The 27,869-nt window shown below is 41.5% G+C and overlaps 1 protein-coding gene across 3 annotated transcripts; it reads right to left on the bottom strand.

Moving 5' to 3' along the window:
* Positions 1-75: 75 nt before the first annotated feature.
* ap1b1 (adaptor related protein complex 1 subunit beta 1) lies at positions 76-27,598 on the bottom strand. Of its 3 annotated transcripts, none has more exons than XM_069709374.1 (23): positions 27,521-27,598; positions 25,181-25,241; positions 23,705-23,810; positions 23,463-23,598; positions 22,716-22,961; positions 22,290-22,480; positions 21,971-22,192; positions 21,708-21,828; positions 21,506-21,601; positions 20,824-20,939; positions 19,274-19,439; positions 18,307-18,405; positions 16,831-17,090; positions 16,268-16,472; positions 16,053-16,073; positions 15,113-15,142; positions 14,887-15,024; positions 14,655-14,800; positions 14,437-14,566; positions 10,348-10,432; positions 8,901-8,987; positions 8,129-8,283; positions 76-1,677 (listed from the first exon to the last, which is right to left on the bottom strand). In XM_069709374.1, the coding sequence occupies exons 1-23, from the start codon at positions 27,596-27,598 to the stop codon at positions 1,603-1,605; spliced, it is 2,970 nt and encodes a 989-aa protein (XP_069565475.1). In that variant the 3' UTR covers positions 76-1,602. The 3 variants fall into 3 exon arrangements, with proteins under 3 accessions (XP_069565475.1, XP_069565477.1, XP_069565476.1); XM_069709376.1 differs by lacking the exon at positions 27,521-27,598 and adding an exon at positions 27,251-27,410; XM_069709375.1 differs by lacking the exon at positions 16,053-16,073.
* Positions 27,599-27,869: the final 271 nt, after the last annotated feature.

The following is a 27,869-nucleotide window of genomic DNA, read 5'->3' as shown; positions in this document are numbered from 1 at the left end:
TGCCATTGAGATCGCCCCTTCCATTTTTAACATTCGTTCCCGACTGCTGAAAAAAAAAAAAAAAAACCCAACCGATTATGTGAATTTATCAAGACTTTTAATAGTTCTTTTCAAATGATGTACACACAATGACCAACATTTTGTCAATGGAAAAACATCTGATTAATCTTGTGATTCCGTTTTGTACAGCATTTCATATTAATCAGCCGTCACCACACACAAAAGACACGCGCTCCGGATACACAGCCTCCTCTGTTGTAATCTGCCAAAAAAAAAGGTGTTAGCGTAGGTGCATTAAACCTGCAGAGCCGACCAAAATTGGCCCGCGTGTAACGACTCGGAAAAGGAATCCGATAAATCTTCAGAGTCTTGCAAGTAAAACACTGCATGTCGTTCTAGCCTCGGTTCAGCTAGGACGGCGTGCTGCTACCTACACGTACACTCTCAAGTCGTGCACGTCATGACGTCAGTTTACTCCACCTGAGCCTTCATCTCAGGTGCCCATGAAACTCGAGAGAGAGCTGCGAGATCGATGAGGACACGGAAAGCAAAGTTGGCAGAGAGCCCGAGTGGTTTGCTTTCAGCTGACGCGGGGGGGGAGGGGGAAGAAGCCGGTATAAACTCCTTCACCAGCTGAGGCTCTCTCCCAGTTTGCCACATGTACACTAGCAGGACTACAAACACAAATTAAACCATGGAATGACTAAGTAAGAGAGCGGTCTGTGAATAACTGCTGCTAGTCTAAAAAAAAAAAAAAAAAAAAAGTCAAGATATTGATGTAAAAATGAAAGACACGCACACACGGACAGTTTCCGAGCACACAGCACACATTCTGCCTTCGGGGAAAATAAAGAGGATCTGATCCCCACCGCTCACCACTAAAGAAAACTATAAAATGACAAAGACAACAATAGTGTAGTTTTTAAGAATTTATGTGTTTCTTTTAAGGCCCACAAGGCCCGCTCGTCCACTTCAAACAGGCAGAGGCCGAGGAGAGTTTAAGCCTTTTTCTGCCACATCTTAATTTAAATCATCCCCCCCCCCCAAATAAATATGCCCAAAGTGATGACCCACCTGTTGATTGCAGATGCTAAAAATAGACTCTAATTTGCAGAGAAGTGGGGCTAGAAAATGATTAAAGAGCTTCATGCAGAGAGACGGTCAAAGGGATAGAAGTCAAGACAGCCGTCGGTCCCCAAAAGAATAAAAAGTCGTTACAGGATGGCTCAGGCAGGGCAGAATAGTAGACCTGCTCAGAGGATTCAGCTTGACATAGTGTCCTGAAACATGTGGTGTGAACAAACATACGAAGAGGGGACGGGATAAGGCCTGACAAAGAGAGTGAACCAGAAATCTCTGCAGTCTTGGAGAAAAAACAAAAAAACAACAACCAATTGGAGAAGGTTCAAAATGCGACAACAGGCCATTAACCATCGTGATGAAATGTCTGGATGACACGGAGTCTGCGGTCTCCAGACCAAACGCAGCAGGAAGTCGCTCCTGCGCCGCTTGAGGTTGTAACGTGGTTCGCGGATCAGGACAGAAAGAGCAAAGGGGGAGGTGCCGGGAGGCAGCGGAGGCAGCGGCCAGGTGGATGTTTGTTCAGTTCTTCAGCACCGCCTCGTAGCTCTGGAACACACACTGGGAAACCTCTGCAGCTCTGCACTTCAGAGAGATCTGGGGGAAGAGAGGATTTTATTTATAGCAGTCGGGTAAAATGCGATACCTTTATTGCTCGTTTCTTTTAATCCAGAGATTTACTGAGCACGAAGGGAGCAAGTTCAAAACCAAGCAAAAGGAAGAGAGACCGTTTGAATACGTGCACAAAAACTGAAGAGATGAAATGTTTCAACCTACGAAATCCTCGTCAAGAAACTTCAGACATGAGCACTGCGCATATTTCTTTTCGAGCCTTGTTAAATAGAACTTCACCGTCCATCGTTTCCAGCAGCCAAAATTAATTATTATATCTAATGTGAAGAGAAAAAAAACCTCCTTGATGCAGTCTTATCAAACACAGACAGACACACAGATGCAAATATAGATACATAAACACACCAGAGGAAACAGAAGCAGCCACCCCACTCTTTGATGTTGGTCTCAGCTGGGAGTAGGTTTAAGATTTGATGGAGTGAACCCCCCCCCCCCCGCCCCCCCATATCACACCGCAGATGTTATTTCCTCAGCTCCAGAAACACACCATTTACAGGAAACACAAAGCAGCTGGAGCCGTGGCGTAGCTGCGTCGGGAGTGATACTGTCGTGGTGTTGCAGAAAACGCAATTCAAAAGACAGTAATTCTGAATATTTATAAGCGTTTTTCTAATTAATTGCTGCACAGTGAAAACCAGCTGCGCGTTCTCCTGGAGCCATTAATAACCCACATGTCTCTGCAAAGTGGAAACGGAAAGAAATCGACCCGCGGTTTTTTTCCTTTTCTTATACCCACAAATCTTTTCGCTGCTGTCCTTTCTAAGGAGCAGATTTGTTCCACTGGAGTGGAGCTGGAATAGTTTGTGGGTCACAGTTGTGAGTTTGCCAACAATATGCGCAGACCCTCTGCGACTCTGGTTCTGTGAACAACAAACACAGGAAACACAGACGGAGAAGTAACAAAATCTCAGAGTATTATGACCGGGGACAGACCTGTATTTTTTTTTTTTTTTTAATCAAAGTGATGGATCTTTTATTTCATCTCTGTACACAGCGAGGACAGGCTGTACAGTCTTTCTCATATGATGTTTGGTCTTTGATTTACTGGATTCTTTCTTGAATTTGTCATTTGTATTAGATGCAGTAACCCTCCATCCTCCTAAACCACACATAACACTGTGTTCAGTTGTTTCCTTTTAAACCCTCAGATGTTTTCTCCTGCATCAGCGACACCGTAAGGTGACGATTTCTCCACTGCGAGGCTGCCACCATTATCATTATGAAGACTTATCAGTTATTCACCGGAAATCTGCTGAGTGACAGACGGGGGGGGATTTCACACCGGGCCCCTTCAATGAGTATCAAACGTGAGGTGATGGAGAGCGGTGTGCTGGTTACCGCTGAGCTGCAGCTGAATAAACAGCAACACTGCACAGCTACTTCAGTGCTACACCGGTACACTCGAGGCGCTTTAGTAATGCACGCCGCTGCCGCCGCCAACATTTAAGCAGCCGAGCTCCAAACAACAGGAAGTAAGATGTGAAGAAATGCAGAAGCCCCCAGCCACCGTGGAAGCTGCTGTTAAGAGAGCCTTAAACTGCAGCATTCATCTGCTAAAATAGTCGTATTATATCAGCGCACACAGGCAAGGAAATAGCAGAGAGAAAAAGGAAGCGGCAGCTTGGAGTGTCTAGTATTGACGGATTAGCTTTGTTTCATCATCCCACGACTATGAACCTCAAGTATCACGGTGTTTACATAACTCCGTTTCTAATATTTAATTACACTAGTATGGAACAGTTGTTTTATTTTTATTTTTTATTTTCAGCTCATCAAACAAGCAATAAACCAGGCTGAAAACAAGTGTAGCAGTCTTTGTAAAAGCTGCATAGATGAGCCGGGTCATTTCTCTGATGCAGCAAGGCAGCACTGCAATGATTAGGTAATGTAATGGCCTCAAAAAGTATTTGGACTGTGTCAGTAACACAACAAAGTTGTTTCCTCAAATGTTAGATAAACCTGGTATCTGCAGAAAAAACACCTTTCACACAAATGTCAACAAATATTTTCTATTCAAATAAATGTGCCCGTTACGCAAGAAAGCAATGGCCTCAAAACCCGTAGTTCGACACGATATCAGGACAAGGCCTGTGATACACCTGCTGGAGGACCATGTTAGTGTCATCTAAGCCTGTAAAGCACGGTGCCTTCGGTTTAGCCACCAAAAAAACACACAAACAAACTAAACAGCCTATCGGCTGTTTAGGTTAAAGTAAGGAAGTTTACGTAAGGAATGTTACATGTGTCATGTAAGGTACTTAATCTATGTTAAATACATTATGTTATGTAAAGAACTTATTATTCTACTTCACTTTCTCAGACTCTGGTCTCCTGGGTAACTGTCTGTGTGAACTCGGGTAATTTGCTTTATACATCCACTATAATCTACAGCCTTCATCGGCAAAACTCGTTTTTAAATGGAGGACTGCGATTCAGAACAGGAGGCATCCCGGTAAACTCGGGGAAACCAGCAGCAGATTGGATGTTTAAATGATTTTTTTTGGGGGGGGGGGGGGATCCAAGAAAAAGAGGCGAGAACCAGCGGCGATGATCATTTCCGAGATCACCGAGAATCACAAGGCACAACAGACCATTTGAAAATAGGATCCACAGATCATAGTGCAGGAGGAGAGTAACATGGTGGAAACCATTCATAAAAGATGAAGGCAGGTCCGTAGGATTTAATTTGCGAATGTGGTTGGAGACGCAGAAGCAGAGTTTTGGAGTCTAACCTGCAGATGAATCCACATTCGACTTACTCGGTAAAACCAGGAGAAGAATCGCAACCAGACTGCAATTGGAATTCAGTGAAGCATGGAGGTGGGAACATCAAAGTGTGGGGCTGTTTTTCTTACAGTGGTGCAGGTGAGCTTGTAATTAGTCTAATCTGGATGCAAATTTGCAGAAGACCAGCCGCCCAAGACAAAATAAATGTCTCAGAGTGTCCCTCCAAGAGCCCGACTCTAAATCCCATACGGGCAGACGGAAAAAAAAATCTGCAGTGTGGAAGAACTGAAAGCTTTTCTGATCGGTACTCTCACCACAGCTGTTACAGAGACTGGCTGACTCCATGTCCACATGTTGTCAGGAAATTCTCCAAGGACGGCAAACTACACGCTGATACACTGTAATCGCTAGCAAACGGTCTCTTTGTGGAACATTTGCTTTGACATTTTAAAAAAAATCTCTAATACAATGAAATTCAGTGTCTAAATATGTTTTCGGGTCTCTGTATGAAGGTTTAGATTTTTTTTGTAAATTTGCAAACATTCCTTAAAACGTTTTCACTGAAAATTAAACCGACAGAATACCACAGTTTGCAAAATGTGAATGGGTCGAAATACTCTCTGCAAACCCCTGTATACATACTTAATCCTAACATTTGATATGGGGAAACTTAACCCTGTTTAGTGGGCAACAGTTGTTCATCAAGAGAGAATTGAGTCTAATCTTAATGTTTGCATGTTGACTGTACATGTAAACTGGGGTGGACAATATGTATAAAATCCTCCACCATTAACCACAATACATGTCATTTTATATTGATATGCAGTATACTGTATTGTGAAACAGTATATGCCCGAGAACATCAAATCAGAAACTTTTCTATCAGTAAAATAAACAGATTTGTTTAATTTTGGTTCATTCTGTTCATTAAAACCAAAACAAATAAAAGACACTTTATTATATTGTTGCCAAAATCCTATAAAACCCTCAAAGTAGCATACAGCAGATCTTCTCATTGATTTGTGACACTACATCCAAAGACATGCAAGGGAAAGTTAGAATCCAAAATTTTCAAAGGGCGACAAATGTTCATCTTAGAGACTGAAAGCAAACAGTAACTCTGCTTGTGCGAAGGAATTGAAAAGATGTTTTGTGTTCAGAGGAGCGTTTTCCGTTTCTATGTTGTAACACACTTTTACCAACAAAACAAAAAAAACACTCCTCAGAATCACAAGCTCAAGTGGTGGATAGAGAAAAATCAGCCAATATCACTGGTCACATTGTTGCCATGGGGACAGGAGATGGCAGATGAGAACACCATGCTTCATGTCAAGACGATGAGCAGCATCCCAATGCTCCACAATAAATATAATGAATAATATATGAGCTCAGATCATTCGGGATGAAATGTGGGCGCTACGGAAGACTTTAAATTACAGCAGCGGTAATGGATGTTTATATAATAGCAGGATATCGATGTGACGATGTAACGGGTCGATCGTGGCGATGAAGCTACAGAGAATTATGGCATAAATCTGCAGCTCCCCTCGGCATTAACTATAAATCAGCTTTACCGTTTTGAGTCTCTCTCAACAGTCTCAAAGTTGGTTTTGGCTGCGGTAAGCAGATGTTTGCAACAACAAGCCGGAGTGAATCTGTGAAATAATGGGAATATTGGACTTCATTCACCATGTGGCCAGAACCACGAGTCCAAACGAATGTACAAGCGCACCATAACAACTTAAAAGGTGGCGATATGTCGATATTGTGTTCACAACTTGTTTCCACGGCCCCAGCATGACCAATAAAACAGATTTAGAGAGGATGCAAATTGTTATAGATCGTTTCCATAAACTGTGTTATTACTGTCCATCATAATGTAATTTTCCAAAAGCGTGTTTCTCCTTTCCCATCCATTAACCCCAGGCTCAAAAATCAATTTAATCTGCAGACTAACATCTTCCAATATACTTAGTTTAATCCCTTTTCCACTGTTAAAGAACTCGAGTCAAACCCAGATAGAAGCAGTATGGAGCCTGGAATTGGGACACAGTTATAAGATAAGTTGTGAGGCACCGTGGGAGAGTGGAAGCCAATCAAATTTTGAGATATCAGAAAAATAGGCCAGGCCTTAAAACAGCAGCACAAATCAAACCTTTTACCACACGATATAATTATAATTGTTTTTAGGTCTTGTCCTCAGAAGCAGTACAAAAATTCTGAAAATATGCATTGGGGCACGGCTTTACTTCTTCAGGTCTAAAAATAGCTGCCGACAAAAGGCTTTGGCAGCTTGACGTTAATGTGCTCTGCCAGGAGAGCGCTGGGACCGTGCAGCAGACAGCCGCTCAGAGCGACGAGCATCACAACACATGCTGGACGTGCAGCACAGTGAACTTGAAAGTCTAGTCCTCTCTTCACCAAACAATTTGTGTCTAAAAAGTAAGAGAGCTTTTCCAGACACACCGAAGGACCAATTTGGACAAACCTCCTGAATTAATGATGTTACACTACGCACCAACGCACTGGGAAATTTTAAAAACCTCCACCTCTAAAAATAAACCTTAAATTCTTCTCAAGGTAATTATTACACATGTCATAATCAGGTCGGATGATGACGAAAATCTCTAAACTGTGGAAGGTGTGAGCCAATTTGAAATTCGGAAGATTTAATGAACAAGAGCCGGGTGACTGGACGAGTCCAGGTGAGAGAAAACAAAAGCACGCGCGATGCCACCTTATAAATAAAACTGCATCTGGAAGCAGACTGAGTGATGAGCAGAGGGGAGCGTCACACCAAGGTCATCGTTCAGAACGAGTCATGCAGCATTTTTAAGCCAAACACAATCCATCGAGAGCGGAGACTGCGTCACGCTGACGAAGCAGAATCCTGCTACGACACAATAGACTACGCAAACAAATACGTGTGCAATCACCGATTCAAAGTGGCCGAAACAGACACCACACTGCAATCACTGGACACTCCGTCTCCCCCTCTTCAACACGTTCACCACTAATTACAGCTCATCGATCTTCGCCTTGTCGCTGCGTGTTCAAATCCGATAGCGATATGTCATTTGTCTCCATCTGTGATGTGCACTGGTGGCAGTATTCGTTAACTCCTTCATACTAACGTAGTTCACAAGTAATTTGTAATTTTGAAGACCTTCATTGAATTTGTGCCATGAAGCTGATTCTGATAGAGTCCATGACGGTAAACAAGGCTTCAAATATGGATGTTTCCCCCAAAGAAACTACAAACTCTAAAACGTGGGAACGTCACACGCGTCTTCAACCCGACAGCACAGAGGATCGGAAACAATCAGTACAGTTTCAAGGTGGACGGGCAAGATTAGTGTCACCAATTCAGTATCCAACACCATCCCTGCTTTTGTCAGGTCATGGTGACCTTTGAGCACCAAAATCTTCTCGGTTCATCCTCGAGTCAAAATTGATGTTTGTCGAATTTGAAGACGCTCCTTCATGGCATTCCTGAGGAGGATTTTCATGTTTTTGAGAAAGGGACGGATAACCGGAAAACTGAAATTCTCGGATTACAGCTTTTTAAATGTCTCCCATGATAATAAAGAGATCAAATCATTTCATCGTCTGCCAAAATTCACATCTGTCAACGGTGTGGCGAGTTTATGGAATGATCTAATTTAAATACAAGCAGTACAGTACTCACTGTGTAATTTGGGTTTCCTGCCTGCACCCTCAGCTCAGCCAGCACCCAGATGCCGTTGGTGAGTTTCATGGACTGATACAGCATGTCCTGACCGTCCACTGTGCGCTTGGCAATGGTGAAGATGTTGCTTCCCTGCAGTTTGTTGGAGGCTGCGTCTGGTAAGGGATCATAATCAAACATCGTCACACTGCATTCAACCTTTTTACTGTCTGACTAAACTTGTACGGCTCAGTTTTAGTTTAGTTGAGTTATTAGTTCATATGGAGAGTCACTCCCGGACTCCGGGCATGCTCGCTGGTTGTCTGCTGAAACATCATTAAATGTACCAGACCGTGAAGGATTTCTTTTACACTTATCCCCTACACTTTCACTCCAGGCTAACCGTACAACAAAGATATGGTCACTAATTCGGAATGAGTGTTTCTCCTCAGTCTGTCTCGCTTGTTGTACCCCAGCAGGATGTGAAATCCGCTCTCTTTGTTCATCGAGAATAAATTCAATCTATGGGGGGAAAATCTCCATTAAACTGTCATTTGGAATTCTTCTCCAGTTCAGCTGCTCTCACACTTGTGTAAAACCATATTGTCAGGTGTAAATAGGGACTGCAGCTGATGAGTTTTCATCAAATGCAATTTGCTTCATTAAAGGGGATCTGATTTTCAGATTGCCACTGCGCTCTCTGGCAGTTCTCGCATATAAAGAATCTGCACGATATGGCTGCACAGTGACGTGTTTTTCAGCGAGTGCTCTCTTCTCCAGTCATCCTTCTTACCTGAGCTGAGATGGCAGTCTTTGATCTGAAACTGGGACTCATTGTCATTAGGAATGTCTTTCCATGTGGCGAGGAAAACCTGCCGCTCTGTGGATGAAGAGATGTAATCAGTGGACGAGTCCGAAGACAAAACACACGCAGCAGGTCTGAAAATAAGACTAAGATTTGTGGTTAGCGGCAACCAGTGGCGGTTTGTTGATGCGGAGCGAAAAAAATATTGCTTTAACGTAAAACACAACAAAACATAAATTGATTATATAATCAGAGTTATGCACTTGGTAGTCTGTCAGCGCCTGCAAACATTCAATAAAAAAGCGTTTATAAATTATATTTAGTTCATTTCTGTGTAAATACATATAGGTCCCGTGACCTGAGGCTGCTGTTCAATTGGTTGTTTCAGATATTCCACGGGGTGCACATCTCGGCGCCCCGGACCCTCTCTCTTTTATTGGCAGCGAATCGGTACCGTTTTACGCGTCTTTATCGAATGCGATTGGACAACTCTCGACGACGTCTTTCAGGTTCACCTCACATCCGCCATTACGTAATCGCACGGTTACGCCTGCTTCTTTGCTATCTGTCCAGCAGCGGAACGGCAACTTTAAGTGGAACTGAGGAAAATTGGGTTATTTCTAGGCATGAGACGAGTACTCGAGTGAAACGAGTATCCGGTACAGATAATGTACTTTTGACGAGTACCGTCGACTAAATGTGTCAATATCTGTGTTGATGAGGGCTTCTAACAGACACTAGCTGTGTGCACACACCGGGGCAGCTACACACAGATCCCCCGTCGCCTCGTCTACACAGACTGCTGCAGTTTGAGACTCCCTGTCCATGCTCTCAATAGAAAAGAAGATGGTGACTGAGATAAATGACTTTGAACCAGAGAGTCATTGAGAAATTGAATGGCCAGAAGGAGAAGAGGGCAAAACTTGGTATTCAAGTAGTGCTACTGGCAGGCAACATTAGTGAAGGTAACTGTCCACACTGCAATGACAAATCGTCCCAAGTAGAGTGCGAGTAGTTTGATTCCACTCTAAACACAGGGTTTCCTGCCGTGTCTTTGGCCCGGGAGAATTAGCTTGCCGCCTCTGGCAGCATTCCTGCTGCGAACCCCATCAGGAGGCTCAGCAGGGAGAAACGCCAACACATTTTTAGAGGATAAATCAAACGGCAACACAAAAAACAAAAAAAACAACAAAAAAAAGGGGGGGGGGGCTCAAAATGACACGGCTGTACAATCTAGAAGTAACTCTGAAGCTCCGAGATGTGAATGAGTTCAGGCAGGCGGACAGTCACATAGAATCACATCACAGGCTACGTCACATGCTCAGAACAGTCACAATAATGAACCCTCACTGAAAGACTGACGTATGTGGAAGTCGTTGACGTAAGCAGGGCGTAAAAGCTTTCGAGTGAAGAAATTTGGCCGCGAAACACTCACCCATCTTCCCGTCCTCGACAAACAGCATGCTGATGGGGTACTGGCAGCTGAAGTAGAATACGTCAATGTTGTTCTTAACAGCCACCTGTGAGAGTAATTACATGGAAGGAAGGGGCAGAGGAGGTGAACAAGAGGAGAAACAAGAAGCAGTATGTCAGTAATTACTTCTCAAGTGCCCTTAAAGGTGGGTATTGCTGGCTTATGTGTGCTGTTTACTGAACAAGTGAGTAAACTGAGTGTTACAAGCACGGCGATGTTTTAATGGGGTCCAAGATGTGAGACCGCTACTTCGACCTCAGCATTTGTTTCTAATTTAATCCCAAAGGTTTCATTCCTAATAATAACATCAGTTTAGCAATTTGAGTGAAAAGTGAAAAAGGCACATGGTTATCAGAATATTTTAGTATTTGTTTGCCTCTTTTTGCTTTAATGACAGCAGTGTTCAAGCTGCATGAACGAGTTGGTTCAAACCTAATAACTATTGTTATTCCAGCTCGATCTGATAATAATCCAGAGCTTCTTGTGAAGTTAGGAATGTTTGGCTTCCTCAGTCTTCAAGTGCCCCATGAATATTCAGAAATGTTAAGATCACCTGACTGTGGAGGAAAGTCCATGACAGTCAGCACTCCTGGGCCTCCTCTGGTTTTCAAGTAGTTCCTTCACAGCTTTGAGTTGTGTTTGGGCTGACTGTCCTGCTGCAGTATGAATCTTTCTCCACAAAGATGCAAACCAGAGGGTGGAGCATGTCATGAGTGGAGAGGTTGCTTCCAACTCGGTAGCAAAACACCCCAGACTTGAATGTTCCCGCCATGTTTCACTGTGGGTTTGATCCACTGTGGTATCATTCTCTCTCTCTCTCCTGTTCATTTACCCTTCTGTTACTGACACAAACCTCTAACTGGGATTCATCAGTAAACATGATTTTTTTTTTTTCCTCATCATCCACTGTGAAATGCTGGTATGTCTTAGCCCACCCCAAGTGTTTGGCCATGTTTCTCCTCCCGACAGGTGGTTTGAAAGCACGACTCATCCTCTGAGATCATACAGACTTCGCTTGACAGTACTTTTTCAGATTAGTCTTTTTGGTCTTTGTTAAGAAAATTCTGTATCTTTTTTATTCCCAAGGGGGAAAAAAAAGCTTGATGTGTTGATGTTCAGTATGATCTTCTTTGGCCACCAAATCGTGTTTTGGATACAACTGATCCAGATTAAGCAAAGCGCTCTAGAGCTCCATGCACTGCCCCCTTAGAAACGTTCAGTTGAGCCATGATTTGAGGTTGAGAAGGCGCCTCTTTCCTGATTATAAATGCAACTTCACTTAGTCTTAGTTCTGATGTTTTCCACAATCAGTGTTACTTAGTAAGCATTGTTCATCTGGAAACTTGAGATACCTATTTAACAGGTGAAGAATGTTTGCAAGCTGCTTTACTTGAACAAGTTTCTAATGAATAGAACAAATCCACCCGAGTGTCAGCTTAAGATAGAAAGACACCTCAAGTACATCTGACCTTTTACATAAAGAAGTTAACATGGCCAATGTCATAAATTAGCTTAAATTTGATCGCTGACCTAGAAATAGGACAGAATCTTAATTTCTTATCCATCTTGCTCCTTTAAATGTTTCTAAACCCTCACTCTAATATTATTTTTATGAAAATGTGAGAGATTATAGAAGTAGACTCCACTGCATATCACAATATCATCATTGTTTTTCATCATCTTTACTGGCCTTCCATCATATTGTACGTCACAGTGAGCAGGCGCCAAAGGATATCAACGGACGTTACTTATAAGCTAAACACACCGGATCAACTCTCTAGCGACAAACAGCCTTTTGAAAGGTGCTTCACAAGACGATATGAATAAAGATGAAAATGAAAGGGGATCACAATAGCAGACAGTGGTTCAAAATGAAGTAGAACAAATAAAGGGATAAAAGGCAGGTGGGAAAAGTGGGAAAAATATCAAATAGAACCAAACACAAAGTCTATATATAGAAAAAGAACACATTTGTTGCCTTAAGCTCCTCAAACAGTTTATAGTCTAGAGGAGGCTGAAGAAACTTGACACACACGAGCAGCTGTTGCAGCGATACTGATCAGGCCGCTCAACAAAGAACTGCCGAGAGGACAGCGAGTTCAGCCACAGGATAGCAGAAGAATGACTTGTGTATTATTCATTCGGGCATCTTATTCCTGGGTGCAATGAAAGACTGCACAAACTGCACAAAGCTTTATTCTGAATGTATGTAACATGGAGCTTTATCATAAAAAGTTAGTTGCCCAAGAAGAGCTCTGATGGAGCTGAAGAGCTCTGACACCAAATAAAGCTGAAAAACAACCACTGCCCAACAGAATTTTTGACGCATCATTACAGGTCTCACGTGCTTTGATGAGTTAATCTATCATATCAGTCTATCATATGACTTTCAAACCCTGCGAGGTCCGTCTTTTGCCTCAAAGAATATTTTTTGAATTCCTCTATTTTCTACTTTACGTACTATCTGTATTGTGATTGGCCTTATTTGTCTGAAATAGGCTAGTATTTCACAACAAACCGTAAACGAGAGCTGCAACAAACAGTTGCTAATCAATTACACGATTAATTGAAAATTTTCATGCAACAATTTTTTTTTTGTTTTTTTTATGTTTCTTTAAGTAAAAATGTAAAAAATAAAAAGATTAGGTTCCAGCTAATCATTTTTGAATATTTGCCTGTTTTCATATGATACTGTGATAGCCCACTAAAATGTGTTGGTGTTTTGGACTATTGCTCAGACACAAAAATAAATTTGAATTGTGACAGACATTTTTAATAATTTTCTGAAATTTTCTGACCAATAAAAACCAAGCAACCAAATATTATATTTCTATTTGAAGACAAATTTGAAAACGCTGTACTATGCAGCAAAAGCCATACATTTAATAAGGCAGATGTTTACAATTAAACCTAAAAACTAAACAGATGAAGACACACGATGATCAGTCTGATTAAGCTCAGCAGATGATAGTAATTGATTTACTGACTGATCAAATCAAATGTTTACTTTACATTTCTCAATGCTTTGCTGCAGGGCTGCAGTAAAAGCAAGCTCATCTTTTTTTCTTTCATTCTGACTAAGAATACTGTACAAGTTACTTTCTATAACCAGCAAACCATCATGATGTCTTCAATTTGAAGTGTGTCATTGTGGAAGGAACGATCCAAAGTTACTAAAGCATTTACCATAAATGTGCAGATTTGTGATGAAAGAGTGTTAGGGACTATGATACTGTATGAGAGTTTAAAAAAAAATTAAAAATTAAAAAAAACTCCCACCCATCAGGAGTTAAAAGAGCACTCAGAATAATATTCTGGGACATAATCTTCCATCATGACAAAAATAACACAAAAACCCCTCAAAAGAAAACATCTGGGGATGTGTCACAAGAGAGAGCAGTACCCATCAGAGCAGGGCCTTGAGGCAGCAGAGTAGAAAAGGTTAGCAGGTCTGCTGAGGCCAGGAGAAACAAAGGACACATGTGTTGTGAGACCACTAATGACCCTGCCTACCTCAATCACCCCCCTTGACACTCTTATCTTCTCTCTCCAGCTGCACATGGCGCCGGTCTACCATTCTACCCAGTTAAAAGAACCACCCTGATCAAAAACAAGCCGGACCCTGCCGCTCTTTTATATACAACCTAACTCAATGGCTCTGAAGTCTGTTTTATGTTTTAGTCCTGTTTTATTCACAGCATGGGAATTCAACAGTATAGCTGGATAACAGCGAGGACGTATTACTAATCAGTTGTGACGTGGTCACATTTTGAGGACAGTGATGCAGTCAGGTCCATGGGCTATATAACTAAATGACTAAAAGTTAAAATACTGCTAACTTTATTATGGACTTTCACAGATTGAGCAATGTCATTTTTCTATTTAATTAATAACAATAAAAAAAAATTCCTGCACAACTAAGCCTGTGAGCTCTGTTTGAAGTACAAAGTCTCTCTAACTTCTGGCTCCTGGTTTGTACTTGACAACTGATGATTATTTTGTTGACAAGCAACATCAATTTCGGGGTGATGAGTATTGTGAATGCGTTACCTGCAGGTTATTGAGAGGCTCCATCTTCATAACAGGTCCCACAGTACTGAGGGGAAGGGCCACTTCGATACTCTGGTTTGGGCTAAGAGGAGTCAGAACCTGGAGTGGACCAGCCGGAGCGAGACCAAAGCTAAAGAAGCACAGTGGGAAAATAAAATTCGCAAAACACATCTTTATACAAAAATCAGAACATCTACTGTTTAGGTTGGTGGTCTTACCTGTTTCTGTTAAACTGGATGGCAAAATCTGTCATGACACTCATAGCTTTGTTTGTGAGAGTCATCTCCATTTGGGTGACCCCAGCACGGCGGGCAAAAGTGCCTGATATCTCCAGGCCCTTGGCCTTCATGGCGGGGAGCCAAAGCTGAACAGACACACACGAGCCGTTATTTTATAATGGAGCCCATCACTGGTGCAACACAATTCTTGTCCCAGCTTATTTAGACTCACTGCTTTTGGGGCGTTGTAGGCTCCCATAGGCATACCGACTCCACCACCGAGATCAAACAGGTCATCCAGCCCGCCACTGACGGGGGCATTGAATGAGGCTGGCATCACAGCTGGAGGAGCACCAAAACCAGCCCCCATCTGTCGGTCACAAAGCAACATGTTACCATTCAGTATCACCCTGTATTTAGTCATCAAAAGTCCAAAAACTCAGACAAAATTAACTTACACCAGCACCTCCTCCAAGGTCTCCGCCAAGCTGAGCACAGGGAAGAAGCACAAAAATGCATCAGGTTATCTGTGGTTGCAACATAAATGATCATTCTGGAGGTTTGAAGAGGACGGATGGAGAGGTGTGAGGGTCAAAGAAATGTCTTTCCGTGATTAATGACAGCTATGGGGTTTATACTATAAACAAGTAACAGAAGAAGGAGACACTAGAACAGGGAATTCCTCCCTTTCTGTAAGTGACCTTTCTCTGTCCACACAGGTCCAGCTGAGAGTCTACTGAAATCCAATAGGTTTGTTCAAATGCTGCTCAATAAATGTCGATTGTGGTGGTGAAAAGGTTGAGGACACAGTGAACAAAACTGTCAGCGTGATTCCACACAGTGACAAACTAAACTACTGGGAAGCACAGTTTTGAAAAGAAAAAAAAACATTGGCGTGATTTACCAAAATCTCACTGACATGGAGTGGGAAAACACAAACAGTGCAACACAAAGTGCAAACAGGCACAGATCACTGCTGCTATTCAGAGGACACAGTGGCACAACAGGGGATGAGGAGGGGGGAGGGGGGGTTCTAGGCTGGTGCTGGCCTTTACTGGTCCAGCGTGGTCCCCTGGACCAACCTCAGTGGGGCTGTAATCTGGGGGCGATGGGGACTGATGTGGGAGCTGAGGTGACTTAGGAGTGTCCGTCCGCAGGGGAATGGGCGGCTGATTGAAAGATGAAACACATCGCAGAGTCCAGACGTAAGATAAGAGATGGACTCAAGGATTTAACATGCCTCCTGCACATATCACGACAGTAAAATATGATAAATGATGAATGAAAATGTCAGACTGAGGAACGGAAACTAAAGAAAAACAGCAGTGATTAAATGTTTCTTATTTAATGGTCTGATATGTTTTTTAAATGTTGTGCGCTCTCCCTCCATGTAGTTACCGGCTCAGACTCATCCCCCATCTGCAGGTGCAGCATTGAACAAAGAAAGGAAAACATACAAGAGTCAAAGCAAAAAGAAAAAGCACCAAACGGTAGAGGAAAAGGAAGACAAAATACAACAAGACACTTTACCATGATTGAGACCCAATAACAGAGATCAACAGCCTTTCAGATCCTGACAGCTTCACTCAAACACAGGTGTGTAGAAGACGTACCAGGCTGTCCAATCCTCCTCCCAGAAGGTCCATAGCGCCCATCTGCATGCCAGAGGAGGCTGCTGGTGGTGGTCCACTGGTAGGAGGTGTCAGGTCCAGATTGAGAAGATCTCCGAGGAGGTCTCCCTGGGATGGGATGACAGCGGGGGGCGCATCAGAAACTCCAGCAGCCGAACCTGTGTCTGGGCTCTCAACACTCTCCCCACTAGCAGAAATCAAGACAAAAGAAATCCGCAATCAATAAAGTTATGCATTTTATGTCATTTGTTTAATTACTTTTTGGCAAACTGGACATTCCTAGTGATTTTCAAATCACTGCAAGCCTAATTTGTCATTAACCTGCTCAAATAACACCATTTAGTCCACAAGCAATGGTTGTGATGAGTTTCATCTGACGGGAGGACGGAACAAAGAACAGCTGCACAGCTTGACACTGCTGGGACAGCTTTGCTCAGCAGATTTGAAATCAAACATAATAGCAAAGTCAACAAGCTCCTTGTAAACAAATTCCTTTTTGCCTGCAGTGTAAAAAAAATAAAAAATAAATAAACTGCATGACTCACGATCCAGCACTGCCAGGGAGTCTCTTGTGCTGAACACCACGGCTGCCCTCAACAAAGGCACTGGGAGGCTTGTGGTAGACAGAGGCCAGAGTACCAATGTGGCAAATAAGCTCCTCTAGCAGTGTGGGCTCAATCAGATCTGTCTCCTCAGAGATCAGGGGCTTCTCAGCAAGAACCACCTCCTTGGCAGCCACAGGATCTGTGGACAGCAGACGCCAGTAGATGTAGCCTCGGTCCCTGAGGTCTGGATTATCAGAGTCCTGCAGAAAGAGATGGAGACGTGAGGATCGTTATTTATGGAGCGTACATATAATAAATACTTGATGTTTAGACTTTTTTTTTTCTTAGCCCCGATGATAGAGATGGAGCAGAATTTCAAAGATATCAAAAACTGAGTCAGGCTCTGGTTGGTGCAGGGATTTGAATAATGTATGAGGCAACCTGACGCTGTATATTTGTGGAGAAATTTCCCAGGGTTTCAACAAAAACACATCAGCTTAAAAGAACCTTATAAAAGGATATGTAATATATATATCCAGAATTTACTTTTAAGTTATGAGTCCCATTTTCTCTACATTGCTGCGTTCTGCCTGCCTTGCTCAGGAACAAGATGTATATGTGCAAGACATCAAATGCACCAGAGGTATGGAATTAGCCGGGTTTTTTTTTTTACTTTAGTTATATCTATACATACTAATGTAGTACCATACACAATCCTTGACTAAATTCCATCTATGTGCAGCATATTTTTGTTGAAACAGTGTAACAGAGACACCGCTTTAACTATGTAGACATTTTTGAGACCATAGTTTTCAGAGGTATTTTGTTAGACTGTATCATAATGACGTTCTTGTATTTTGTCATCATCATGTACATGAAGGATGGAGAGAAAAAAAAAGGAACAAAAAAACCACAGTTAAAAATATTTCTACTCAAAACTATCTGGAACTACAAAAGACTTCCCCAAAGTAATTCCATTGAGTTTCAGTTCATATACCCTACCATGTATGTAGATGAGACATACAAGCCTTCATACTAACACATAGGGAATTATTGCTTTAATGACAGATGATGTTTATCATACAAGATAAAACTAGATTTTCCTCATAACGGCTTTGGTTTATATTTCTTTTTTCAACTCTCAACCTAAACCCATTAAAACAAAATAAGTGTAACTGTAGAGAAAGCTCAACCCTCTGGAGTCATTACAAAGAGAAGTTTGATATCCATCATGTCATTACAATGCTATAGTGTCCCTAGACTAATCTCGTAACAGTCAAATCTACAGAAATTGATATAAATATGATAAGCTCTGTCTGATGTGGATAAATTACACAAACTTTTGGTTTCACAACATGAGTCGTGAGTAGACTAGTAGACAACACTGGGGAGGGATTGTCAAATATCTGGAAGCAGAGATAATGGCAGGGACAATAAAATGTATTAGCTGAACTGCATGGGATTTTTTTTCCTCACCTGCGTGGCGAGGCTTAGCACCTGCTGCACCAGCTCCTGTGTCTCTGTCGGCTTTTTCAGGAACAACTTGACAATTGCAGTCAGTAGTTGCAGCTGCACCTGGAGGACACAGTGAAAACACGGAACACATTACGACTGCTCACACACTACTGTTAAAGTGCAGTTTGACAAAATGTAATTTGACCTAAAACTGTTATAAGGTGCCATGGTGCATCGGAATGATAATCTTTTTAAAAAGCTCTGCACTGAACCACCATAAACACATCATAAATAAATAAGGTTTAAACTCCTTTGAAATCTCACGGTTTCTTTCATATGGACATCACACCTTACTAACCATAACTATTGCTACAACTAATCTGATCTACGACGACGCGACAACAGCACAAAAGGGAATATTTATTTACATAATGTACATCTTTCTATCCACAAAATAGCTTATCATAACCAGAAAAGCTTTATAAAGGCAATAATAAGGGAATCATTCCATTACTTGGTGGGAGCGACCATTTGTGAGGTTCCTGAGATACTGCCTTCAACGAATGGGATGGCCGTGAGGTCAAAGTATCCTTTGACCACCAAAATTGTATTTGTTCATCTTTATGTCCAAATGAATGCTTGGGCTAAATTAGAAGAAATTCCCTTCACGTGTTCCTGAGATATTGCCTTCACAAGAATGGAACAGGCAACTCAAAATCATAATGCCTCCAGACACGTTTAATAATTTTTCTCATTTGCAAATCATTACGTCAGTTAAATAGGACCATTTCTCTGTAGTACTTCTGTATTTGTCTGTGGCAAGTCATGTCATATTTGTAGTAGTCTACAAGCTCTAAACAATTACTTTAATTATTTCTGACAAAAAGTGTGTTTCTTACTGCAAGCACTGCCTGCAAATTACGGAGCGACTCCCATTAAATATTGACTTTTTGAAAGAACAACCTCCCCACAGCCCCCCAAAACAAACCTGAGTGCTTTCATCGTGGAAACCCTCCAAAAAGCTCTCCAGCAGCTCATCAGCATTGTCGATGCGTTCAGCGTACTCTCCCACAATCCAGATCATGGCGGCCCGTGCCTCTGGCTCATCCAGGGAGTCCAGGTTTTCACAAAGAGTGGCAATCACGCTCTCATACCTGGAAACGGTGGCACAAAACAAAATTACATAATTTCAAATGTTGCAAATGTATTAGGAAAGACCGGAAAATAAACAATCACATAATGTAATTGTAATTTGCATTATGTGACTGCATTATTATAAAATTTTTGGGACAGAAAAAACTAAAACAGCAGTACAAGCTGAGGGAAAAACAATTACCACGTCTGGCTTGTAAAACAAGGGAGTAAACAACATTTCAGAGCATTAGCATTACTCTGGAGTTGTGTTTTCTGGCAGCCTGACGAATGTAAATCCATTATTCTCTCGCCTTTTAGGTCTGATTTGGTCTTTGGTCTGTCGTATGCAAGATGCTCAACCATAATATTTTCTGCAGTGGGTCATGAATTTTCGGTGAATGCAGTACTTCTAATTTGCATAAAATGATTGTTAATAACTTGCTCCATTTACATAATAATGATTTTATTACAAGATGTTCCAAAGCAAAAATGCCTAATTGACAGAAAAGGCAGAAGTTTGACTGAGCAGTGACTCATATAGCTCAAAGCATGAGCCATGCCCAGCTGGAAGCTTTGCAAAGCTGCTCTTTCAGAGGCTCACGACTCCAGAATGAAGGTCTACTGCTGTGTGGAAGAGCAGTCTGGCACATGCTGAATCCACAGCCAAAGTCACACTCCAGACGAATTAGCCTGACCTTTGACGAGGTGCAATCAAGGCAGGGTGTTAAGTGCTGTTCACTGTAAAAAGACATCTTGTTGGTAAACTATTCTGAGTGAAGGGTGTTTGCTTGTGCTTTACAGTGTATGCAAGGACTGTAATTCGAATATATCAAGAATGCAAAGAACGTAATGGGTCATATAATGTCCAACTAGGGTTATGATCTTGAGGTGGTATGCCTCTGCCAACCAGCCGAGTTATAGTTTACATCCACGTCTGTCCGCACTCATAATATGCAGTATGTAGTGAACACCTCGAGGCAATTTATTAAAAATTGTGATATGTATGGGGGAGAAATAAAATCTAAACTGAAATTAAAAAAAACTGTTTGTTTGTGTTGATTTTAAGCTTTGCTGTTCTTGTTTTTGTTCTTTTGCATTAATGTGTGACTAGATTCAGAAAAACAAAAAGCAGAATTAAATTCCTCGCAAGTGTCTTTTCCAAAACAGCTGACTGACAGCAGACCATGCTTTACATTTGGATGTTGTTGCAAAGAAGTTACAAATTCTAAAACATGAATGTCTCACACACATCTTCAACCCGACAGCACAGAAGATCTACAATCAGCACAGTTTCAAGACAAGTGTCACCAATTCAGGATCTGACCAAATGTGAAAGATTGTCACAATCACTCCTTCTGTTCCTGAGTGATGGTGTCAAGTAATGCCTAATGAAATGTTACCTACTTGTTGGGGTACTTGCGGAAGATGTCCTTGATGACCACAATGGCCTCCTGCACCACATAATTAACCTTGGTCTGGATCAGGTCTAGCAGGGTGCTAACACAGCGCTCCGCTGATTGCTAATGAATGAAGAAAAAAATAATTGTCACGATAGCCCTGCAGATTAGAAACACTTTACACAAATGCAGATAAAAACTGTGTGTATAATATACATATGCCACAATCTGAAAATTATTCTTATTGTTACATAAATGCAGGTCATTAGCTAAAAATTCCTGGGATTTTATTCAGGAATACTTACCCATTAAAATCAAACATTTGGTCATTTAGGTGCCGACTTTAAACATAAACACTTATGTTTTCTTTTCTTTTTTTTCTTTTTTTAAAGTAAGCTCTGTTGAAATTAGGAGAGACAAATATGCTGTATAGTATGCTCTTACAAAAAATAAATAGTAATAACCTGTGGTATAATTTGTTTTAGGAACAAACACGCAGCATTGTCGTGATGACAGAGCCACCTTGTGTTTGAAACAGTGCCTTACCGGGGGGGCCTTTAATCATTTACAGTGTTGTGATCTCATGGAGTTCAAGTACATAAACTTTGCTTTACTGCTGAACTACATAGCTGACACAAGAGTTTGTCAAATAAAACATTGGATGACAGAATTACATCATCTCCACCCACCTCTACTTTGATGGCACAGCGGCCAATGGCCCTGACGGCTTTACGCACAAAGTCCACGTCCACCTCAGTGGCGTACTCCTTTAACTCAGCCAGCACCTACAGAGACAGACATCCATGTCAATCAGATGGTGTGGTTAACAATAGTTTTGCCTTCTTAGGTGCATCCTAACATAATGACGTGTTATAGATGTGAGTGTGTCACCTGGGCAATGTTGGCTTGAGATGCCAGGCGAATCATGATGTCCAGCTTCTCCAGTTTGACATAGATGGGGTCGTTGTACTTTACAAAGAAAACCTTCATTTCATGTTTCAGGATCTCTGGGCTAAAAGACACATGAAACATGTCTTTTATACCAAAGTAAAAAGAGTCCAACTGAAATACGGCACACTAACAGCAACATTTATTCAGGCCTATGCGTTTCAAAAGTACAAAGAGTGGTAAAGAGACTCTCTCCCAAGACTTACCGTCTCTGGACGATGAGGTTGATGTTTCTAAGCGCCACATATTGCAACTCGGGTTCAGCAGAGAGGAGAGTGACCAGAGGCGGGGCGAGCTTCTTAAGCAGGGTGCCATAATAGTCCAAGTCTTTGGGCAGCATCTCCATGAACTTCATTAAAACTTTAACTGCTGACAACACCACTGCGGAGTTGGCATGGGAGAGCCGTGGGGTCACACGCTCACAGATGCTAGCAGATGTTGATGATTTGGGGAGAGAAATAGCAGAAAATGAAATAGACTCTAAGGGCAATATCCGCCAACAGAAATACTCTGTTACTCTCTTACCTTTGGGACTCACGGTCATCACGAGGTGTGTAATTAGCCAGACAATCGAGGATGAATATCTGTCCCCACTCTGTACACTCATTAAGAGCTGTCAGCAGCTTGTTTATTGTCTGAGGATTCAGATCCAGTAGATTGCTGTTGGGATGAGACTCTGCGATCTCAGACAGCGCTGCCACTGCATTGGCTACAACCTAAAGACGACAAGTAAAGATAAACGCTTAAAAGACAGTGGCCAACAGGGACATTAAGGATGCAAAAGAGAGGTCATTTTCGAACAAAATGCTGGCATCGTGTTAAACGTTTGTGTGCCAGGAAAGGGTTTATCAGTGAAAGACAGAGTTAAGGCTTGTGGCCAGCTGTGTCATGCCGAGTTAGAAATCTGGCCAACTCAACAACCGGCTGGTAGGCTGCGTGAAGGAGTCGTACCATGGGGTTGGAGTCCGAGATGAGATCTTTAAGGGTATCCAGGAAGCCTTGGTCCTCCACCAACTGGGCGTTGATATCATGGAGCTTTGCTACACACACGGCGGCCGTCTTCCTCACGTATGGGTCTTCGTCCTTCAGACATTTTCTCAGTGGTTCACAAAGGTACTCAGTGATCTTGTCCACACGAATGCAGCCCATTGTACGAACAGCAAGGGCCCGGATGAGGGGGTTGGGGTCTTCACAGTCCTGAGCAGATGAATCACAGCGGTCATAAGTTTTGTAACATATTTTAATTAAATCTATGTCATACTACATTATCCGAGAGTCATTTTTTTTTTCAAATCTTCAAAAACTATGTATTTGACCTAAACTGAATCCTTGACGTTTCGTTATAATGTCACTGAAGTCAAAGAAACACTGAAAGTAAATGACGGCAAGGGACTTCACACATGTGACGAGCGCTGCACAACAGCAACATTGACATTCATGAGTAGGTATGTAACACAATGTTTATCCTCCCAATAATGCAGTGCTATATGAAGGTTTGTATCCCTGTATATAACATGAGCACAGGTGGAAACTTCCTATTACCAACACTTTTATTCTAAAAACCTTTTGGCCACAATACGTTTTAGAAAACTCAAAGATTGTGCAAACAATTTTATTGTCAGTTCGATTTTATAGTACTTCACTTGAATGATCGGCTATGAATGCAGCTTCTAAACATAAATTCCAACTGAGTTTTACCTTCACGAAGGTGTTAACAGCCATGATCGCCATGTCTGGCTGACTCTTGGCGTAGTTCATCAGGTAGAGGTAGACCAGCTTTTTCAGCTCCAGGTTGTCCGTCTGCATGCAGTTCACAACATCTGGAAACAGAGCGCTGAAGGACACACAAGCTGTTATGTGACTCACTACTGACTCCAAATTTAAGGTGATAGAAAAAAATTCAACTGCAGGTGTTTCTGACATTATTTCTAAGGGCTCACCTGACATCCTTGCCCACTGTCATAGATGCAATGACCTTCTTTACTGCCTCCTTTTTCTTCTCTTTCTTATCACTATTTAGCTCTGCCTTGAGCTCAAAGATCTCCCCTGCAAACACAAGAGAAAGAAGCAAATCATTCATCGTGTAATCCATCTGGCATATAGGGAGGAAAGCAGCGCTGCCCATTTAACAATGTGCAAACAGGACAGAGGATTCACTGACGGACTGTGTAATGATCTGTCAGAAATCCTCACACAGACGGAGTGGGCAGGTGGAACTGGTTGTCAGTGAAGCAGGTGTGTAAGGATTTAGCTGATGGTGCTGTGAGTATCACAATCAGGGGGTATTAAGTATTAATACAACGGTAAGCACGTTACACCTATAGTTTTTATCTGAACACATCAATGTAGCTGCTGCTTCTTTGACACTTCCTTTTCTTAAATTATTTGAAACTAAAAATGTTATGATGTTTTTATTAGACGATGACTTAGCTCATCAAAACTTGTTACTTAAGGACTCACTTCTATAGCTGCTACACCCTAGACACCTTTTAGTGTCTCAGTGATGGCAAACTCATTTGCCAGTTTAATAGATACACCTAGTTAAAACTAATTTATGCATTGAATAAAAGTGGATGAATCTGTACTGGGAGTGTAGGTACTGAGTAAATCATCATGTCATAATGGGAATCTACTTGAAGGATGACCAAGGAGTTTTTTGTTTTGTTTTGTTTTGTTTAGCCATTTGTGTTGCTTTGTACAAAACTGAAACAGCTCAACTTCATTTAGTTTACATTTCACTACAGAGTCAGTTAATTAGACGACAAAAATATACACAGCAAGAACGCTGTCAATTTTGGACTTAAATTTGAATCTACCCACTGTGAGTTTCCCAGCCAATGTAAACCGTTAATTACACACAATCTCCCTCAAGATGTGAGCAACAGATTGTACAGGACAGCATCAAGCAGATCCTCAGAGAAAGCAGAAACATGCTCTTGTGTCTCAACTAATACCAAACAAACCTAAGGAGTCTGTGCACTATCACTCATAAGTGTCTGTTTACATTTTTTAAGCCCTGTATGCGGGAACATATGGCGCTTCTGGCTTTCGCAGAACAACAGTTGTGAGATGTGTGAAAAGAACCACAGAATTACAATAGGAGGCACAGCAGGGTATGGTACATCTCTCAGAGATGCTGTATATCTCTGAGCAATCATTTTTAATATGTCTAATCTGGTTTACCAAAACTAAAGCTGTTGTTACTGGCAGTAGTGTTGATACAAAGCAGAAGATAACATCTTTGGATACATTTTTCAAGCTCTTAATTAAAGTTATGTAACAACTTAAACTTCCTGGCAACACGCATTCATGTCTTGAGGATTTGTAAGAGCTTAAACTGAATATATATTTTTGGCTTGTTTTTACATGTAATATCTTGCACCTCACATGTAATAATAAATAATAAGATATGAGACCTTTCTTGGTAGTGGTGAAGTACTTGGAGTCTGTCATCTTGGTTCCAAATTGTCGATTCTCCTGCAAAAGAATGAGGATGAGAGAGATGATTGTAAAAATCTCTTGCTGAGTGGAAACTTGGAGCATCACGAGAGCAACAGGAAATACTAGAAGTGCAAGCACAGGGAAATAAAAGGAATTCCTGTATTCTCCTCAACAAAGAGCAGAAATCTATTGGGAAAAGAAAACAATGGATTTTGCTAAGAAACCAGATACTATTATCTCCTCTTTAATAACTAATCTTCTTGGTCAGCACATATGGAGCCAACCATAACACTTTAAGATAACTTGAAATGCTCTCCAGTATAAAACTATGTGTATTTCCTGATTTCTACAAAAGCCAGCACCTCTCTGCAGAAGATCTTTGCTAATTTATGTGGTATAACAACATGTTGTTAAATTTGAGCAACAGGGTTCTAGTTACAAGGACGACTGCTCAGCTTTAACCAAAATAAAATAACAGATATTGAGATTAAACAGTGCAACATTCTCAAGGTATAGGAAAATAAAACCAGGATTCATTAAAAAAAAACAAAAAACTATTATGCATTTTATCTTGTCTTTGGTTATTTAAGCACCACTGCAATGAATGTAACTGTGTCTTGCCTTGAATATGCACTGAATAAAATCAACCAGAGCTGCAACGATTAGTCGATTCATCGACAGAAAATTACTCGCCAACTATTTTGATTATGAATCAATCACTTCAAGTCGTTCTTAAAATGAAAAGTCCTCTTTGATAATAAACTAAATATATAGTGTCTGTGGACTGTTGATCGGGACAAAACAAGACATTTTTGATTTGATTTTTTTTTTTATTTTTTATACACTTTAGGTTGCACCTTGGGCCGTGAGAAACACTGGTTGACATTTTTCACCATTTTGTGACACTTTGGTTTAGTTTAGTTTATCAAATGTATTTATATCAGTGGCCGTGTACAAAATACATTAATTTAAAAAAGAGAAAAGACGCTTTGCACCAGATTTAGCTAGCAGCGAATTTCTATCTGCAGTCCCACAGCAGGTGAGAGGAAGCGATAAAACACAGAGAAAATGTACTTTCTCTACTACAAACGGACCAAAACACTATTGAAATCCACACAGGTATACGCAGACACACACAAAGACATACTCCACAGGAATATTATTATGAAGACTTAACAACGAATTGATTAATTGAAAGATTAACAGATAATGTAAATAAAACAGATCCCATCCAGATTATATTTAATAGCAAATCCATAAACATTGTATTAATCCTACATCTAATTAAATCTGATAGTAACAGCAGAAAGGCCTTTGACAGATGGGAATTTTCCCCTTTACTATAATCCGTGTCCCGACTAAGCAGTTTCATGGGTATGTTATTATTCAACACTGAAGTTGTCAGACTGGATTCAACAATAAAACAAGCTGTGAACTGTATTTTAAATGTTTTTTCTTAAAAGAAACTCGCAGACACAACGAGGCTGTAGGAGAGGTGTCGATAACAACTATCTAACTCCAGATCTAAATGTACGGCCGGATGGTGACTAAAGTGAACTCGCTTATTAGCGACAAAAGAAGGAATCCGCAGACTATTTAAAGCTCTGAATCTTTTATTTACAGAGTTTCAGGCAGCTGTCAACATCGCAGGATGTTAACGAGCCACAAGTTAACCAGCGTTAAACGCGGCTGACGAGGCAGCGAGCAGGACGAACACAAACCGGTGCGTTTTGTAGGATAAAAAAAAAAAAAAAATCCCCAAGCCACCAGGCCAAAAATGACACTCGGCTGCTTGTCTATCATTAAGCAACGTTCAAACTCTCAACACGAGTATCTAACACAAGCTGACGTCACTAATAGTGAACGGAGTCACAAATAAAAAAAAAAAAAGAGGAAAGAATCGCTAGCTTGCCAGCTAGCATCCGGCTACAACGACGTTAGCATACTTTAGCAGGCTCGAGTGCGTGCGGACGGAAAGTGCACTGAAATGCGTCGTTAACGCGGATAGTCGTGCGGTAAACGAGGCTCTCCGATCGGGTACTCACGCATAATTGATTGGCCCATTCCTGCATGTCGGCAGAAGTTAAGGTCGATGAATGAAGCTGGTGCTAAAAAGGCTAGCCGCTCGGTGCTGTGCGCCTGTCAGTGTCAGCGAGCGAGGCTGAGACGTGACCTTCTCAATCGGGGCTTAAAGTTAAGCTCTTAATCCGTCCGCCTATTTTAGACCTCACCCAACGAATTAGCGTACCTTCTGGAGTCAAAGTTAAACTCGCCACACAATGAAATTACAAAGAAAATCCCCACAAACATCTTACCGTAACAGGCGCAGTAGGAGCTGTGATGGCCTCGGTCTCCTCCCCCTCGAGTTTACTTCCGTCTTTCCACAAAAACATCAACAGCCAACGACGTCACCTGCTCATTCACACGTTCACGCGTTCACACGGGGGGGGTTGTTCTTTCATGTGTAGTTCAGGCAAATGCGCTCTTCGCACCTCTAAGATTTGTATTGTTTGGATACTAAACATCCACTGCTTCAAAGATGACAAGAGGAACAGGAATTTACAAAAGTATGTCAGATGAAAAGTATGAAAGAGTTATGAAATTACTGAGAGAGAGAGAGAGAGAAAAAAAAAAGATACCATAGTTCTTTAAATGTAGTGGTGG

Source organism: Brachyistius frenatus, unplaced genomic scaffold, assembly GCF_029030835.1.
Source record: "Brachyistius frenatus isolate BFR_SWC_R1_liver_20210118 unplaced genomic scaffold, ASM2903083v1 Contig_83, whole genome shotgun sequence".
Taxonomy (NCBI): domain Eukaryota; kingdom Metazoa; phylum Chordata; class Actinopteri; family Embiotocidae; genus Brachyistius; species Brachyistius frenatus.
The sequence above is the reverse complement of the archived record's forward strand: the minus strand, read 5'-3'. Positions and strand labels throughout refer to the sequence as shown.

Excerpts from the sequence above, each read along its gene's own strand:
- ap1b1 (XM_069709374.1), bottom strand. The coding sequence starts at position 27,598 with ATGTTTTTGTGGAAAGACGGAAGTAAACTCGAGGGGGAGGAGACCGAG. Across the intron at positions 18,406-19,273 it reads TCCACGATGAAAGCACTCAG|GTGCAGCTGCAACTACTGAC; the intron begins GTTTGTTTTGGG and ends TGTGTCCTCCAG. Across the intron at positions 15,025-15,112 it reads ACCTTGGAGGAGGTGCTGGT|ATGGGGGCTGGTTTTGGTGC; the intron begins GTAAGTTAATTT and ends TGTGACCGACAG.